This window comes from Trematomus bernacchii, unplaced genomic scaffold (genome assembly GCF_902827165.1).
Source record: "Trematomus bernacchii unplaced genomic scaffold, fTreBer1.1, whole genome shotgun sequence".
Taxonomy (NCBI): Eukaryota; Metazoa; Chordata; class Actinopteri; order Perciformes; family Nototheniidae; genus Trematomus; species Trematomus bernacchii.
The window spans coordinates 2,793,019-2,809,896 of record NW_022987782.1 but is presented as its reverse complement, the minus strand read 5'-3'; the positions used below and the strand labels follow the sequence as shown (position 1 = coordinate 2,809,896).

Genomic DNA, 16,878 nt, shown 5'->3' with positions numbered 1-16,878 from the left:
CATGTAATGGTGTTTGGTGATTAGACCCCGTTGTGCTGGAATATCATTCGGGAGGGGGAAAACCGAACCGATGAAACCCCCCTGGGGTCTAGACACTGGTGGTGGTGGAGGCATGAAGGGATTGATGGATGTCTGAAGAGTAGTGGTTTGAGCTTGAACCTGGATTTGGAAGAAAGGAAGGTAAGGGGTGGAGGAGGGCTGCATTGAGTCACCTGAAATGACAACTGTGAGGAGGGGAGAGAGCAGATTTAAAGGGTTAGCAATGCACTATGATAGGCTTGTGGGAATAGAGGAGCAGTGATACGTTTAGCTGAGGAGTGACGCCCCCGATCACTGATTGAGAGGAGAGAGAGTAGTAAACTGGGAATATGTGAATGAATGAGTAAAGACGGTCTTCCTGGTTGAACTTGCGCTAAGCTTCATTAGTCATCTTCTGAATAAAGGGGTTTTAGATGAGAAATGACACAATGACAGAAACAGTGAACATCAATACAATCCCATTCACACAAGGTAGAAAGTGATCCAGAGACATTTGAAAACGTGAAGAATTGCAATCACACTGATTGCAGTAAAAAGAATGATTACAAATAATACCTGAATCCCAAGAGCAAGTCATTGAAATTAGCAATGAATATTGGATCTCTTTATCCTTAACATGAGGTCACTCGATATGTATCAAAAGATGTTCTTCCCACACACATTCCACATTTCATAGGCACAGCTCCAGAGCTGTGAGACGGAGTGCAGACAGCACAGCAGGGACTCAGTAAACACCCGAGGGCAGTAAAAATCAAGACACACAGAGCATATCATCAGAAACCAAACAGCTGCCTGCACCGCTCTGGGTTACAGCCGATTATATACATAAAAAACACGTCATACAAGAAAGGGTCTGATATTTTCTGTTGGGCATGTCTGTATATCTCACTCTGTTTCCCATGTCCTGCTGAAATGACATCACTAAGGGGACATTATTTGCATCCTGTACTTTCATTCGTTATGTAAATCTATTTTTTGAAGAAAGCCCAATACTAAAGAACAACCACCTGGTCCTTGTTCCTTTAGGAGCGATTGCAGGCATTGTAGACCAGCCCATGCAGAACTTCCAGAGGAACTGGGAGACACAGAGCTCAGCGGGAAGCCATGCCAAAGGGGTCATCTCTGGCGTGGGGAAAGGCATTGTGGGTGTTTTTACTAAGCCCATCGGAGGAGCAGCTGAACTGGTGTCCCAGACAGGTTATGGTGAGTTCAGGATCAAAGCTAACAGCATTTTGGTTTTTCACTTTCACTGAAAGACGTGATTGTAACACTCCCAATACTTTTCCTGTTGTTTACAAAAACACACAATTCGTTGATTCCAAAACACAGGGAATGAAAGCACAATCAGAGCATCATTCTCGCTTTGAATATATACAGTATAAATATCATTTGGATAATTTGGACATCATCTAATGCAGTGGTTCTCAATCTTTTTACAGCAAGTACCACCTGAGAAAATAGTACCATATGACCAATGTTAAAATACAGTCTATGCACAGTTCATGCAGGACTCGGAGGCAAATGTATTCATAATAACATTATTTATTGTCAGCCACAGCTACATGTACAAAGAGCAGTCTCTCTCTCTCTCACTCAACTCTGACAACTGTACACACATGTCCTTTCCTCTAGCAAAGTGTGAATGTAGGCCTCCTGCAACAACCTACATTGTAACAGAAAATGTCCTCTTGGGAATTCAGTTCCACAATAATAATGAAGCCTCCAGGAGCAGATGAGCTAAGGGCTAGCTCATCTTCAGTCTGCTGATGTTTGCTATTGCCATTTCTGTGGTGGCAAAAAAGAAAAGATAACAATTAAGGACAAGTGTGTGCTTTTTCAGCTTTTGACCTCGGTCACAGCCTTCTCTCCATTCTTTGAGCAAATGCCTTCTTCCTGAGTCACTTCTCTCCTCCATCACAGCGTTGTGACTGTACATATCACTTTTGCCTTGCTGGCGGAGCTTGTGCTCGGTTGATGACTGTCCTCCTCCTCATTCACTTGTTCACTTTCGCTGGTAATATTCTCCTCAGTACCTCTCTTCCGAATACCTCTCGTTTTGAGCCACGTTTTTAACATCATTCAGCGTTCTTCTTTCTTTAGCTTGCTTGCAACGTTCGCTAATCGTTCGCGGGTAGTATGGTCATTATAGAGTGCCACAGTGACGCGTCCTAAAACCTGGAAGTAAGCTTCTTCCGGTTCCCTCAACAAAAAGCAATGCAATTTCTCCATAGGATTTTGGAAAATAGCTGGAAATAAGGTCTGTGGTTGACACACATTTAAGAGACGGGTCACGTTTTGTTCAGTTGGATAATCTCCACATGTCTACCCTACTTTTATAATTTTCTAATCATAAATCTAATCGATAGATTTATGATTAGAAGATTCCGGGTTTTAGGACGCGTCACTGTGGCACTCTATTAGCAAGCCAGAAATACATTTAAAAAATGTTTTAGTTTCTAAATCTAAAAACAACAATAGCCTATTAGAACTTATTTAAACCACAGTTTCAATTATCTCAAGCTTATTTTCATTCGTTGTAGTATTTTGATAGTATGATTTATTTTTGAATTCATGTTATTCAATCAAGCCTCAAACTGATGGCACTTGTCCCAATAGCCTGTTTTAAATGGAAGTTGTCTGAGGTCCTCACCACCAGCTGCTCTTGCAGTAATAAGTAGTGTACCTTTCTTACTGTCCCAAATGTGCACAATGTAGTGACTGCTTTTCATCTTTTTGTTTACTTAGTTGTGTTCTCTGTATTTTACATGTCTGTGTTATGTATAAGAACGTGTAACGTTGCTGCCTTCTTGGCCAGGTCAGCATTGTAAATGAGATTTTGTCTCAATGTTTTCATCTGGTTAAATAAAGGTTAGATAAAATGTAAAAAAATAAATAAATAAAAAAATTATTTTAAAAAATAATAATTTTTTATATGTCAGATTCCTCCGCGTACCACTAGTGGGAGCTGGCGTACCCTAGTGGGAGCCGGCGTACCACTAGTGGGAGCTGGTGTACCACTAGTGGGAGCTGGCGTACCCTAGTGGGAGCTGGCGTACCCTAGTGGGAGCTGGCGTACCCTAGTGGGAGCTGGCGTACCACTAGTGGGAGCTGGCGTACCCTAGTGGGAGCTGGCGTACCCTAGTGGGAGCTGGCGTACCCTAGTGGGAGCTGGCGTACCACTAGTGGGAGCTGGCGTACCCTAGTGGGAGCTGGCGTACCACTAGTGGGAGCTGGCGTACCCTAGTGGGAGCTGGCGTACCCTAGTGGGAGCTGGCGTACCCTAGTGGGAGCTGGCGTACCACTAGTGGGAGCTGGCGTACCCTAGTGGGAGCTGGCGTACCACTAGTGGGAGCTGGCGTACCACTAGTGGGAGCTGGCGTACCACTAGTGGGAGCTGGCGTACCACTAGTGGGAGCTGGCGTACCACTAGTGGGAGCTGGCGTACCACTAGTGGGAGCTGGCGTACCCTAGTGGGAGCTGGCGTACCCTAGTGGGAGCTGGCGTACCCTAGTGGGAGCTGGCGTACCCTAGTGGGAGCTGGCGTACCACTAGTGGGAGCTGGCGTACCACTAGTGGGAGCTGGCGTACCACTAGTGGGAGCTGGCGTACCACTAGTGGGAGCTGGCGTACCACCAGTGGTACGCGTACCACAGGTTGAGAACCACTGATCTAATGGAAGTTGTTAGACCAAGCATTTTTATTTTCTAACGTCAGGTAACAAGCTCCATCATTTTCTGGGGGAACATCAAGCACATAACCAAAAGTCATTTCAATAACATTTGAAAAGAATGAAGCAATTTGCCTGTGGAGATTCAAACTTTTAATTGTTACACAGGAGCACATGATCACTGTCAGACAGAAGTTAAATAAGAGATTTAGTCATGTAGCAACTCAACGAGTATGTCAACAAATAAACATTTGAATTGGAGTTTGTGTTTGGGAAAATCTGAAATTCATCAGTGGATTGATTAATGATTACATTAGTTTGTTTCCCATCTGTCCCCTTGGCTGTCAGAAGTGTTTATTTGGTCTTCCCTAGTGCAGGACCCTATAGAGAACTGCTCAAAGAGCCTTTGGTACATGCACACACACACACACACACACACACACACACACACACACACACACACACACACACACACACACACACACACACACACACACACACACACACACACACACACACACACACACACACACACACACACACACACACACACACACACACTCACTGAGAGTTGCAAACAAACACCCACTCAGAGTGGAGCAGAATTGCAGAGTGGCAGTGACATCATGAATGGATAAGTGTGTGTTCATGGCTGTGAGTACTTGCTGACTTCACTGGCCTGCTGCTGCAGCTCTGCTGAAGAGCTGACACACACACATGGATGAAGAACTGACACTGACACACACACAGTTGTTTGACTACTTTTACTTTGCTACTTCACTACATCTCAGATACAAATACTGCACTATTAAATCAAATATATTTTTGGGTAACCCCAGATTCAGATTAATAATGCAAACATATAAATCAACTGGAAAATGATGTTTTAATCTACTTAGCAATGCAATGTAACCCCACCTGCAACGTGGTGGCCAGTGCACATGAATGCATCAATCAGAATATTCTAAGAAAATAATAATTGCTATTCTAAAATGGTCCATTCTACATAATGAATTCTTGAAATATATTTCTATGCTCATACTTAATAATTTTTGACATTGTGGTATTCTTTTTTAACTAAAGTCAAATATTTAAAAACGCTTCCACCTCTTTTTTATGAAAATGAAATGTGCATTGTTAGTAATGCAGTTTAACACTAACGGAATCTTTTTCCATCAATGTCTGATTGATCAGCTTGTGGTCCACTCTGATGGCACTGTCTTCCTGTCTGTCTCTTCTGCAGGGATCCTTCATGGAGCCGGACTGTGGCAGCTTCCTAAACAGCTGTACCTGCCTACGGAGGAGAAGTCTTGTCGGGCCCCTAACAGCCACCTTAAATATGTGTGGTAAGACCCAGCCCCTCCCAGCCCACATTCTTCCTGCAAGCTCTTCCTTCATTTGTGTCCAGCTTCTCCTTAGAAATGGGACATGTGTTCTCGCTGTTGCTTTTCTTGGGCTCTCTCCAGGAATTGATTTTCTTTTTCTTTCCCTTAACACTCATCATTGTTGCTGTCTTGTTTAAAAAAAAAAACCTTGGAGGGTTCATTACCCACTTTCCAAAAAGAAATGGGTCTGGAAAAAAGTTTGACCTTGATCCCACACATGGTAGCCAGGCTGCCCTCCCCTGTTCTCATCGGGCCATGTTAAAAGGTTTTTATAAGCACTCTGCCAAAGCTAGAAATGTTCTTTCTTGTTGTTTAGCTTTGAGTTTATCCAGAGATCTTTCCCCATGCCATCAGATGGAGGAACACCTTCCTCTGTGTGCTCCAAGGCTTTGGAATTTAGGAGAGATTGAGTTGACACAGATTGCATGTTGTGCCAAGCAGGAGGTTTGGGTCTTGTGTTAAACATATGGCAGTGGTTTGGACAGTGCTGCATCAGATCTGAGTGTTTCAAGCACAGTGGAGCACTGAATATTATCATACAAATGTATGAGAGGCCTGTGTCTCCGGAAGGTTATCAGGAGCCTTTGAAAGCACTTCACATTTTCCGCAATTTAATTTGGTTTCCATAGCTATCAAACCTTTACTTCTAATAGTAGTCTGTGTCCACTATAAACTGCCATAAGAAAAGAAGCCACATTTTAGATACAATATTTCTCTAGGACATTCCACTTTAGTTGTCATCACTCCAGGGGTTGGCAGTGTGCTAAAAGGAAGATGAAAAAAAGATGAAAACACACAGATGCTGAGATAATGCTCCCCTGTGGTTGTGTTCATGCTGCATTGCAGTCAAACTGGTTTCCATCAGGCATCCATCAATTATTTGTACTACTACAGGTAGCCCGACACTTGAAGGGTCAAACTGTTTGAGCGGAGTAACACTGAACAGAACCAAAGTGTCCCTCCTGTGGCCGCCTCAACATCTGCTCTGCAATCTGAACACCTGCCTTCCAAAGTAAACACACTGTCAGAGAAACATGACGGAAGACTGTAGCCCCGGCACATATTTCCCCATCCAGCATGTGTGTAATAGGAGCCACCCGGAAAACATGAAGAAATGTAAATTGCAGGATGTATATAGACACATATTCTCACTTGTTTGTGTGTGTTGGGGCTGAAGAGTTGGGCACATTGTGTGGTCTTGTAGGAAAAGTTTTTATCTGAAGTCAGCAAGACTGCAATTATGTGTGTGTATATGTACACATACAATCTATGCACCCTGAAGTATGTAGTTACTGCCTATAGTGCTTTGATAAGAATACAACTACATAGTCTTGTTTTTAAGATTGAACCACTTTAATGTTCCAGATAGTCTTATAACTTGTGTTGTCTGCCCACAGGAAGATGCTCCAGTCTCTGGGGCGGCCGGAGCTCCACATGGCCCTGGAGGTGACCCTGGTGAGCGGCTCGGGTCAGGAGCATGCTGGCTGTCTGCTCCTCACTTCGGAGGTGCTGTTTGTGGTCAGCCTCAGTGAGGACACCCAGCAGCAGGCCTTCCCCATCACAGAGGTAAGATAGAGAAACAGCTCCTGTTACAGTCAAATGAGCCTTTCTGTAGCTGTGTGGCTGTGAATGTAACGCGTCCTGTCTCCTGCAGGTGGTGTGCCAGCAGGAGCCGGGGCAGGGGGGCCAGCTCAGCCTCACCTTACAGCAGCAGACAGTAGCCAGCGACACAGAGGTAAGACTCCCTGTAACGGGCTGCACATGGTGCAAAAAGAGAAAACCTTAAATCACTGCTTACACTATGTGATAAGTACTAATCACATCTACAGTTAAGATAGGAGAGATCTTTAAGTAATTGAACTGCTTTTCTGATTTTTTATTTTACAGTTAACTTGTGCAAAAATAAACTAAACTTTATAGCTTTGTATAAATGTAATGAAATGAAAGCCCTTCTAAAAGGAGTGCAAACAATGCTGAGCAAGCTCATCAGCAGGGAAGGCTCTGAATGGCAGACTGAAGCAGAGGTGTCTGTGGCCACTTTCCCACACTGGCAGACGGGTAATGCTAAAGGAGCAGGGAGGGGGGACAGGGGGCCAGAGCGATGAAGCAACACCTGGGAGCATGGCAGGTTTCTGGAGTGGCCAACCAGATTGAAAACAATTTGACATTCAAAGAAAAGATTGAATTAATTAAATAAAAGACATACTCTCAAAAGTGTTACTCTCAATGCCATAACAAGGTTCCCCCCCAGCTTTAATTGATCAACATCTATACATGTATACATTATGTTTTAACCCTGCCACCCAAAAAAAGGGCAAGGACAAAACTCTGAAGAAAACCCATTTTCTATGACCTATTGTTGCTTGCTCAGCAGCATGCTGTATGCTCGCTCAGCAGCATGCTGTATGCTCGCTCAGCAGCATGCTGTATGCTCGCTCAGCAGCATGCTGTATGCTCGCTCAGCAGCATGCTGTATGCTCGCTCAGCAGCATGCTGTATGCTCGCTCAGCAGCATGCTGTATGCTCGCTCAGCAGCATGCTGTATGCTCGCTCAGCAGCATGCTGTATGCTCGCTCAGCAGCATGCTGTATGCTCGCTCAGCAGCATGCTGTATGCTCGCTCAGCAGCATGCTGTATGCTCGCTCAGCAGCATGCTGTATGCTCGCTCAGCAGCATGCTGTATGCTCGCTCAGCAGCATGCTGTATGCTCAACCAAGAGCCGAGCAGAATATTGAAGGAAAGTAACAAATGAGCTCAGACAAGGGAACATAGATTGCACCATAAAATAGTTCTGACATCATGTGTCCTAGATGGCAGTGGTATGGAGGCCATTCCTAATGGTGTGTGTCCTCCCTCAGGGTGACGGTGTGCGTGAGCGCCTGACGGAGCAGCAGTATCGCCGCTTGGTGGACTACGTGCTGCGAGCCGCCCACTTCCTGTCCCCCTCCGCGGGCTCTCTACAGCTGCAGCTCCCAGTGACGCTGGCAGAGCCCCCCCCCCTCCGTCACCAAGTCCTACCGCTACCTGGTGGATCCTGCCTTCGCCAAGGTGTTTGTCAGCAAGTTCACAATGGTGAAGAATAAAGCCTTACACATTGGATTCCACTAATATACACTAACACACATCTATGGATTTCTGCCACCAAATAAACCGGACCTTTTTATTCCATATTAAGCCTTAAAATACACCGAACTATGGATCTGAAAATATAACTACACATTTATGCAAAACAAATGTTAATTTAAAAGAATATATATTATCAAACTAAGTCCACTTGGTTATGCCTTAGATATGGAGAGAGTTCTAAGCAATGTATTTTGGAAGATATATTTTTGATTAATACGCAAACAAATCACAGAAGAAATCAGAAGGGTTCAAAACAGTTTTAATGATAGAAATACATTTCTTAAACTGGGACATTTCAATGAGCTCATACTACAGTATAGTGAACACTAAAACAAAGAAGAGTTGCGCCAACTTGAAATCAGGGCGCATTGTGAAAGCTCTTCAGTGTGACAGGACAGTGTGCAGTGTTTCACTCTGCACAATCACTGTTTACTGTCTCATGCCAATGCTAAGTGCAATATTATAGAAATGTTGAAGGATGTTAGAGATCCCAGCTGTCAACCAAAATGTTTTTATAGATGATGTCACAACTTGTTTGACGATAACAATGTTCTTTGTAAACTTACTGTACGTGGATGCCAACTCATCATTATTGCCTTTTATATTGTTGATCCACTGAACTCTGAGTGAGAGTCGAATGCTTTTTATGTACATGGATAATATATGAATAGAACATCATTTAATAAAAACATTGAAATAATGAAGTGTTATTCTGTCATTGTATACTAAGAAAAAGTCAAGAAGAAACTGGGAAATATTATAAATGATGGATGTGCAGCCAGGCATAACTAAAGTTAGTAGTGAGTCGATGTTTTGCACACAGGTTTCTAAGTGATCTTCTTACATAATAAGTCAAACTACCAGCCCATAAAGATATCAGTATCAGTTCTGCTCTCAGCTTTCAATCCTCATGCTCTTATAACAGCACCCTCATCCGTCAGTGTCAGAGCAATACGCCATCAAGTCTTTGGTTTCATTTCATGTTGCAGGCCTTCACACCCTGTGCAGTAACACGTGAGCCAGTTGTGTTTCAGAGGCTTGTATTGGTCATTTCACTCTTCATTTCAACTTACTGTTGTATCTGTCACACTGTGTACTGTCTGTTCTGGAGGGGCGTGTCCTGGCTGCTGACCGGACACTGCAGGCGGAGGACGACCCTGCAGACAGTTAAACGACACAGGGTGAACATCTGCTCGTGTATCGTCCCTGGGTTACTGTTGACTCATGTTTTATATATAGTATAACAAGGGTTATGTTTGCCTTAAAGTACCGATGTGTAAGATTTAGTGGCATCCAGTGGTACGTTTTTTAAATACCCCTCAGTTCCCCCTCCCTTTCCTAACGTGTGATCAAGGTGATGTAAAAAAGGCCCTCTGTAGAGCCAGAGACTGGTGTCTGTTCAGGAGTACGACAGAAACATGCATTTACACATGTATACATATACATACATACATATACATAAGTACACAAAATATAAATTCATAAAGACCTTTTTCCTTTCTTTTTCAACATACTATACTGTGATACACACATAAACATAGTAACACTTTATATGAAGGTACACAAATTCACCATCAACTAGTTGTTAATTAACATGCGTATTAGCAGTATATTGGCTCTTTATTAGTCCTTATAAAACACGTATTAATGCCTTATTCTACATGACCATATTCTACAAGTAATAAGCCATTAGTTGAGAGTTTTTCCTCAATAACCCTCTAATTAGTGCTTATTTATTGCAAGTAAGGAAGTTGTTGTACATGAGTTTTGGTCTTAATATTGTAACGGACTGGTTATAATGTTGATGTTTGATGTGTTTGTTGTTCAGAGTTTGTTTGCATTTTACAGAATGTCAGTGAACGTGCCACTGTTTTGATGGACGGTTCTTGTGACCTGTAGCTGTGGGTTTGGGTGGGAGAGTGTTGTCTGGTTGGTTGGGGCTGGAAGAGGGAGGTTCCTAGAGGGTGAGACGCGGGAAGCTAGAAAAGAGCTAGCGGGATATGTGACGGAGAGTGAGAATACGACAGGGTTAGTGGATTGTTTTGGCGTGGTTATGGCCAACAGTAACCTGTGATCTGTATAATAAACTCCCGGATAAAGGACAAACCAAGCCTCCCTGTGTTCCTGTAGCGAGACGCTACAATATGCTCAGCTCAATATGGGCCTAATAAGGCAGTAGTAGCACAAGAATGGTAACCAGGCTCCCTACGCAGATCACGCAGACTGCATGAGGCCTCATGTTGCGGATGGGGCTTCATTTTGCGGAGGGAGCCTCATCTTGCAGAGGGAGCCTCATCTTTGCTTATACGCAAATGCGGTGCAATTAAGCGCGCCACAGTTTCGCTGCTGCGAGGCTCCGGCGCTCTGCGTTCACGTGCGTGCTCCACTAGCAGCACCCCAAGAGCTCAGTGGCGTTTTCTCCCGGAGGCCAAGGGAAGCCAGGCTTCCCCTGTTTTTTCGGATTGTAGTTATAATTTAAATAAATAAATAAAAACACTTTGTTTTGTTTCGATAATTCTCCTTTGCTGTGTGTTGCTGCCGGCCCGTCTCTCCCCCACTCTCATTGAGTATTTTACAAAGAGTGAAACAAACAGCGCCCCTCTAGATGTTATGGTGAAACAGTAGATTGCATTCACTGTTGCGAGAGGAGGCCAGCTGAATCGGGCTTCCCTTGGTGAAAAAAAATTGAGGGATTGACCAATCAGATGAGGCCCACGTGATGCCCCTGCCAACCTGTGATTGGCCAGGGCCATGCCAAGGGAAGCCAGCCGCCTCTGGCTTCCCTTCAGAGGCGGCTGGTGGCTGGCGATTTGATTGGACACTGCCATCCAATCGATCACCTGAATAGATGAGATTGTTTATATTTTTTAGTTACTTTTGGACTACGGACTGAGCTAATTACAGAGACGAGGACTGTTGCTGCACTTGCCGTGTGTTAGAAAGGGAAGGGAAGAGAAGGTGGACTATCACATGCAAATGTTTCTGTACATAATTGTTTTTGAATTCATGTGTTTCATACACGCCTACTGATACTTTTATGTGAGTAAAACTTTAAAGGTCTCCTGGTTTACTTTGTGAATGAATGCTTCTTTTTTATTCATTACCGAATCTGCACCGCGCATTGAGCGGCTGGTATTGCATTTGGGGGGGGGGGTGTGTCTGCATACATTAATAAGAAAATGCTTAAATTAATAAGACGAGAGAGTTTCGGCTGGAGAGGGCGTGCGGACCTGTCGGTTAGATAACAGGCGTGTGCAAGTCCTGCATCTGTGTGATACAAATGTGTGTAAAATGATACCGGCGCTGTAATCACTCATCTGGTTACGTTATTGACCCCCCCCCCCCCCCAACCCAAAAAAATGGGCTTCCCCTACATTTTTTCCCACGCCACGCTACTGCAAGAGCTAGCTGTCTTAGCTAACAACAGTTAGTAGCTAACTTTTCTGCAGTTTGTGTTGACCCTGAAAAACGTGATGTAGTTATTTAAGGGTAAGTTAACTTAACTTTATCTTACAAGTTGAGAGAGTAAAGTTTTGTTTAAAATCGTCAATGTAATGCAGTTAGAGGTGTTGTGTTGAACATGACGTTTGTTGGGGAAATATTTTCCAAGGCGCATAACTTTGACCCAGTTTATCAGTTCATACTGTCCTGACTGAGCACACACACCTGTAACCTTGGCTGCTGTGCTCTCAGTGTTTTGTCTCCCTGTTCCTGCCTGTTGGCGTCAGCTGATAGAGGTGTTATGATTCTATCTTGTTATGCACAATGTTGATTATTCTCTCTGAACTAGCTAAATACACGGGTCTGGGGTAGAGTTCTTCAGAATTGACGTGGCAACTCTACCGTGAAGTCAGAACCTCTGGCTCTTGGACTTGTTTTGTGAATTCTCCGGCCGAAACTCGTAATAAACCATCAGTGTTTGACATCAAAGCTCCAGCTCTATCCCATGTCTCCTTCCTGAGTCGGTGACTCCCACTGCATTGCTACACAGAAGTTTCTCCCACAACGTTAGCTAATGTTAGCTAAACTCTTTTTGCCATGTTATTTACCATAAGCAATTGTTGACTGTAACAGGTATATGTGTTCTCAGCCTTGGAGAAACTTGACATGTTTTGGAATGTGTCTGAACCTTTATATATACAGTCTATGGTCTGAACCTCTCTTTAGTGGTTCATTAATAAAACAGATATTTCAACTTGTGCCTAATTTGTTCATGTACTGTTGAGGTTAATTTCAGTAGGTGTGTGCTATAATGTATTTACAAAGTGTGAAGAGGAATAGGGAACCTGTTCAGGTCAATTAGAGTCAAACTACTAGCTTATTGGTTATGAACAAGACTTCACGTTCTTAGATAGAAATACCTCATTTTGAGTTATTTAGACTTAATTAACACTTAGTTTCATGTCTTGTTACATAAGAATAGATCATATTTGTTAAGTGTTATTATGGGAGAATTACTATTCTTGTGGTACTACTGCCTTATTAGGCCCATATTGAGCAGCGCATATTAAGACCAAAACTCATGTACAACAACTTCCTTACTTGCAATAAATAAGCACTAATTAGAGGGTTATTGAGGAAAAACTCTCAATTAATGGCTTATTACTTGTAGAATATGGTCATGTAGAATAAGGCATTAATACGTGTTTTATAAGGACTAATAAAGAGCCAATATACTGCTAATATGCATGTTAATTAACAACTAGTTGATGGTGAATTTGTGTACCTTAATATAAAGTGTTACCATAAACATATACATATGCACACAAATGTATCATACACACATAAACGTACACATTCATATACAGTACATATACTGCCATTGGCCTTAAATAAGACATTTTGGCCAGTGCATTTCGGGTCAGTGTTAAACTTAAAGGGGACCTATCATGCAAAATGCACTTTTGTACGTCTTTTATACATGAATATGTGTCCCCGGTGTTCCAGGGAACTCACCAAGTGTCAGAAAACACAACCCTCTCTATTTTCCTCCATACCCAAATCTCTAAAAAAGGGGCTGCAACAGATCTGATAAAAACTGATCCAGATTTGAACACTGTCCTGACGTCAGGACGGTGGCGCTACGGCTATTGGGCCAACTCCACCAATCAGGAGGAGACAGCCACGGCATTGCCGTTCGAAAGCGCTGGAGACGCTGTAGTACATATGCCAGGCCAGTAGGTGGTGCTGTTCTCACAGAATCAACCCTTGCTAAAACAGATCTAAAAAATGTCAAATTGAGCAAAATGAGGCATGGCTAAAATGCATGATCTGTTTGGTATTTTGAAAAAAAAAAAGTATAAATATGCCTTATATAGGTATGGTCCTACACTATATTATTCAAATATAGCATGATAGGTCCACTTTAAACAACTTAACGCTGAATAGCACTTTTCCAGACAACCAAAATAGTATCAATAACCTTCATGAACTGGAATCACACTGAAATAGTTCAAGTTATAAGACAAGACAGGTCTTACATGTCAACACCAACAACCTGCAAATCACAAGGTAAATAATCCCCAAAAATGTTTGACCTCACCAACAGTCAAGGAGGGACAAAAACTCTGGCTCTAGACGAGGTTGGTGATCAATGCTAACGGTCCTCAGACTCTACTGCTCTCTACTGCTTTTTTAATCTGTGATAAGCTGCAAGTCTCCCCTCTTCCTTCTCAGTCTCTCCTCCCCAAACTCAATCAAACAACAAAAACTTCCTGCCCAAACCTCTCCCTTTGTTCCCCAGGCCACGCTCCCTCCCACGTGTGTATGATATATTGCCCTACAGTTGTGGCCATCGTGCAGGTTTCAGTGATGATGTCCATCTGTGTGACAAATAGTATTTCCCTTTCAAATGTTGTTTGCAATGTGTGTTCTTTTGGTGCTCGTTCACTATGGGCGGCATTAGCATTAGCATCAGTGTTGGCTCAGAGCTGCACAGAACATTGACACTTGATGGACAGGCCCAAGTGTTTGCTTTGGCCCGAGTTCTACATTATGAGAGAGTTCTGGCATGTGGAAGGGCTTGGTTTGACAATGCCTTGCTTTCCACTGCCAGGTGGTATCGGAGCCTTGGAAATGTAGCTTGGATTTTACTGTGGGAACGCTAGATGTCATTTCAGCGTTATGGTTTCCTGCATTTAGTCTGACTAGTAGCAGAGAGTAGGTGAGGCTGGGTGTGTGTGTGTGTGTGTGTGTGTGTGTGTGTGTGTGTGTGTGTGTGTGTGTGTGTGTGTGTGTGTGTGTGTGTGTGTGTGTGTGTGTGTGTGTGTGTGTGTGTGTGTGTGTGTGTGTGTGTGTGTGTGTGTGTGTACCTGAGGCAGGGATTGAGGCTCCCAGCTGACTCTGTCTCCTCAGCAGCACCTCCTCTCTCCTCAGAGCCGCCATGTACTTGGAGTAGGACCACGACAACTGAAGGAACATTTCCAAAAATCCAGTCAAAGCGTGATTAGAAAAGTGCTTCAATTAGGTGATCAAGTTTCTCTTATAGTCTGTGGTTAGAACTGATGAGGCATTGTCCTCATCACTGACGTTTTTATTTGAATATGTTATGATCTCCGTGAAAATAAAATAATTGTATTTGGTTTGGCTCGCTTCATATGATACATTTGACACAAAATCATTTCTGCATGCATGATGTTTCCTCATTATGGACATTCTTACCGGCTGTGTGGGAGTCAGCAGCACCCTGCTCTGTGTCCTCCACTCTTTTGTTACATTTCTTCTCTCTTGTCCTTCTTCTATATCATCTTCATCGTCTGTCTCTTCCTCCTTTCTAAAACTGGACTCTTGTCTCTCCAACTCTTCCTGAGAAGAGAAGTCAGACTCAATAAGCTCTTTACCAGCCTCACCTCAACACTATGGAGTTGTATAATCACATTTGCTCATCTTTTATCCCCTCAGTACCTGAGATCTCTTCCTCTCTTCCTCTTCCTCCTCTTTTCTCCTCTGTCTCCTGACTCTGGCGCTGTGTTGGACTCGTCTCTCCTGCAGTAGAGGAAGAAGGTGCTCTTCTTGGACACTGCTGCTTAGCTCTTGAAACTCAGGCCAAAACTTCAGCAGGGCACTGAATACTGACATCTACACACACAGAGGAAAGGCACACACATGCAGCCTAAAAACTGGAAAACTGTGACTCAAAGTGCACTCTTGGACACACACTACCTGTGCCTCTCTGAAGATGTAAGGACCCAGCTGCTGGCGTTTCTCCAGAATGTGCTGGGCCTGCTCAGGAGGGATGTCTATCTGCAGGGCGGGGGGCATGGATGAGTTGATGAAACAGTTTATGATGGTGGAGATCTTCTGCTGGATGGTGGCCTCGTCACTGTGGGAGTGACAGAGGTCCTGAACACAGGGAGAGAAGGGACTGATGAGGAAGGAAATGTGTGCTGGGAATCCTGGAATGAAGTTGACCTTTTTGCTTTGTCGTAAGACAGCGACAGGGTTAAAGACCTTTTCATGTCTTCATTTGCTGCTCAATGTACGACTAAAAACACATTTTATTTGCCCAAGTAAGATCAGTTTTTGTCATTTTACATTAGAAATGTCTGAATGTGTGTCTTCTCACAGGATTTAGCAACATTTGTATAAAAATCTAATGACTGTAATTTCAATACAATCTGATCAAATCACATTCATGTAGTCCTTATGAAACAGACGAGCTGAGTTTATGAGAGTAAATCAGGTTGCAGGGCCTTGATATTAACACTCAGTGTTAACACTCAGTGAGCAGCAGGTTATGACAGATTTACATTTCTGGCCCAAGCTCGTCTTAAGACACAAAAATGCAAATATACTCTGCTTTGAAAAAAACATGTATGATGTGTTTTTTTCACCAAAAAATGTGTATATTGTTGACAATCCTTTTCCATCACTGAATGAATCCAGGACTCATGAACATGTTTGCCTGGAGGTTTCAACACTCTTACATATTGGAAGATTTGAGCTCCAAACTAGTTGTGAGGTCAAATCCTGCTCAAGTCTTAAAGTAAGATTCACTCGTTTCAACGTTCCCCTTTGAGCAGATAAATATGAAAACAAACATCTTTCTGCACAGACTTGGGATCCCTAAGTTTCTGTTTTGATTTCCTTATAGTTGATAGATAATATGGAGGCACGCAGGAAAGGAGGTGGAATGACGCAAAGATCTCAAACAGGACGATATTGAACGCCACTCACAACCAGAAAGACTTCTTTTACCTTGTATCTCTGCACCTCCAGCCAAAAGAGCACATCATTTTCTAGGAAGTCTCCCTTCAGAGATACAAAGTGCTGGAACTGCATACAGGTGTCGGGGTGGAGGAGGGTCTGTCGAAAGAGCAGGATCTCCTTGGAGGAAGTCATCCACAAGCCCCCCGCCTGCAGACATCCAGCAGAGAAGAAAGGTTTCTAACCAAACTGGAAACTGTTAGTTCATTTCCTCAGGGATATATTAAATGGATATAATGACCTACTCATGTGTAAAGGTTATAGCAAACCCTTACAAATGTGCATGGTGTAGATGATACAGTACAGTGTACTGCAGAACAAAAGCAGAACGATTGTCTGTGGCCTATGAGCTCACAGAAAACTGAGATAATTATACTCTCCTTTTTCAAAAAAGCTGCTCTTTGCCAATGATGAGGAAATGAACATAAGTAAACTACTTCCTGTAATCATCTAGCT

The 16,878-nt window shown here is 43.2% G+C and overlaps 2 protein-coding genes across 2 annotated transcripts in view; one reads left to right on the top strand and one right to left on the bottom strand.

Moving 5' to 3' along the window:
• The window catches only part of LOC117497404 (vacuolar protein sorting-associated protein 13B-like), a 392,696-nt gene extending 383,779 nt beyond the window's left edge, over positions 1-8,917 (top strand). The window contains 6 exon segments of the mRNA XM_034149383.1: positions 1,066-1,242; positions 4,950-5,052; positions 6,489-6,657; positions 6,746-6,826; positions 7,950-8,081; positions 8,083-8,917. Coding sequence (XP_034005274.1) covers positions 1,066-1,242; positions 4,950-5,052; positions 6,489-6,657; positions 6,746-6,826; positions 7,950-8,081; positions 8,083-8,199 — 779 coding nt within the window. The 3' untranslated portion in view covers positions 8,200-8,917.
• A 190-nt stretch (positions 8,918-9,107) lies between these two features.
• The window catches only part of LOC117497392 (regulator of G-protein signaling 22), a 40,180-nt gene continuing 32,409 nt past the window's right edge, over positions 9,108-16,878 (bottom strand). The window contains exons 21-26 of the mRNA XM_034149370.1: positions 16,414-16,572; positions 15,379-15,558; positions 15,121-15,294; positions 14,878-15,021; positions 14,529-14,625; positions 9,108-9,374 (exon numbers count right to left, since the gene is read on the bottom strand). Coding sequence (XP_034005261.1) covers positions 9,277-9,374; positions 14,529-14,625; positions 14,878-15,021; positions 15,121-15,294; positions 15,379-15,558; positions 16,414-16,572 — 852 coding nt within the window. The 3' untranslated portion in view covers positions 9,108-9,276. The remainder of the gene's footprint in view (positions 9,375-14,528; positions 14,626-14,877; positions 15,022-15,120; positions 15,295-15,378; positions 15,559-16,413; positions 16,573-16,878) is intronic.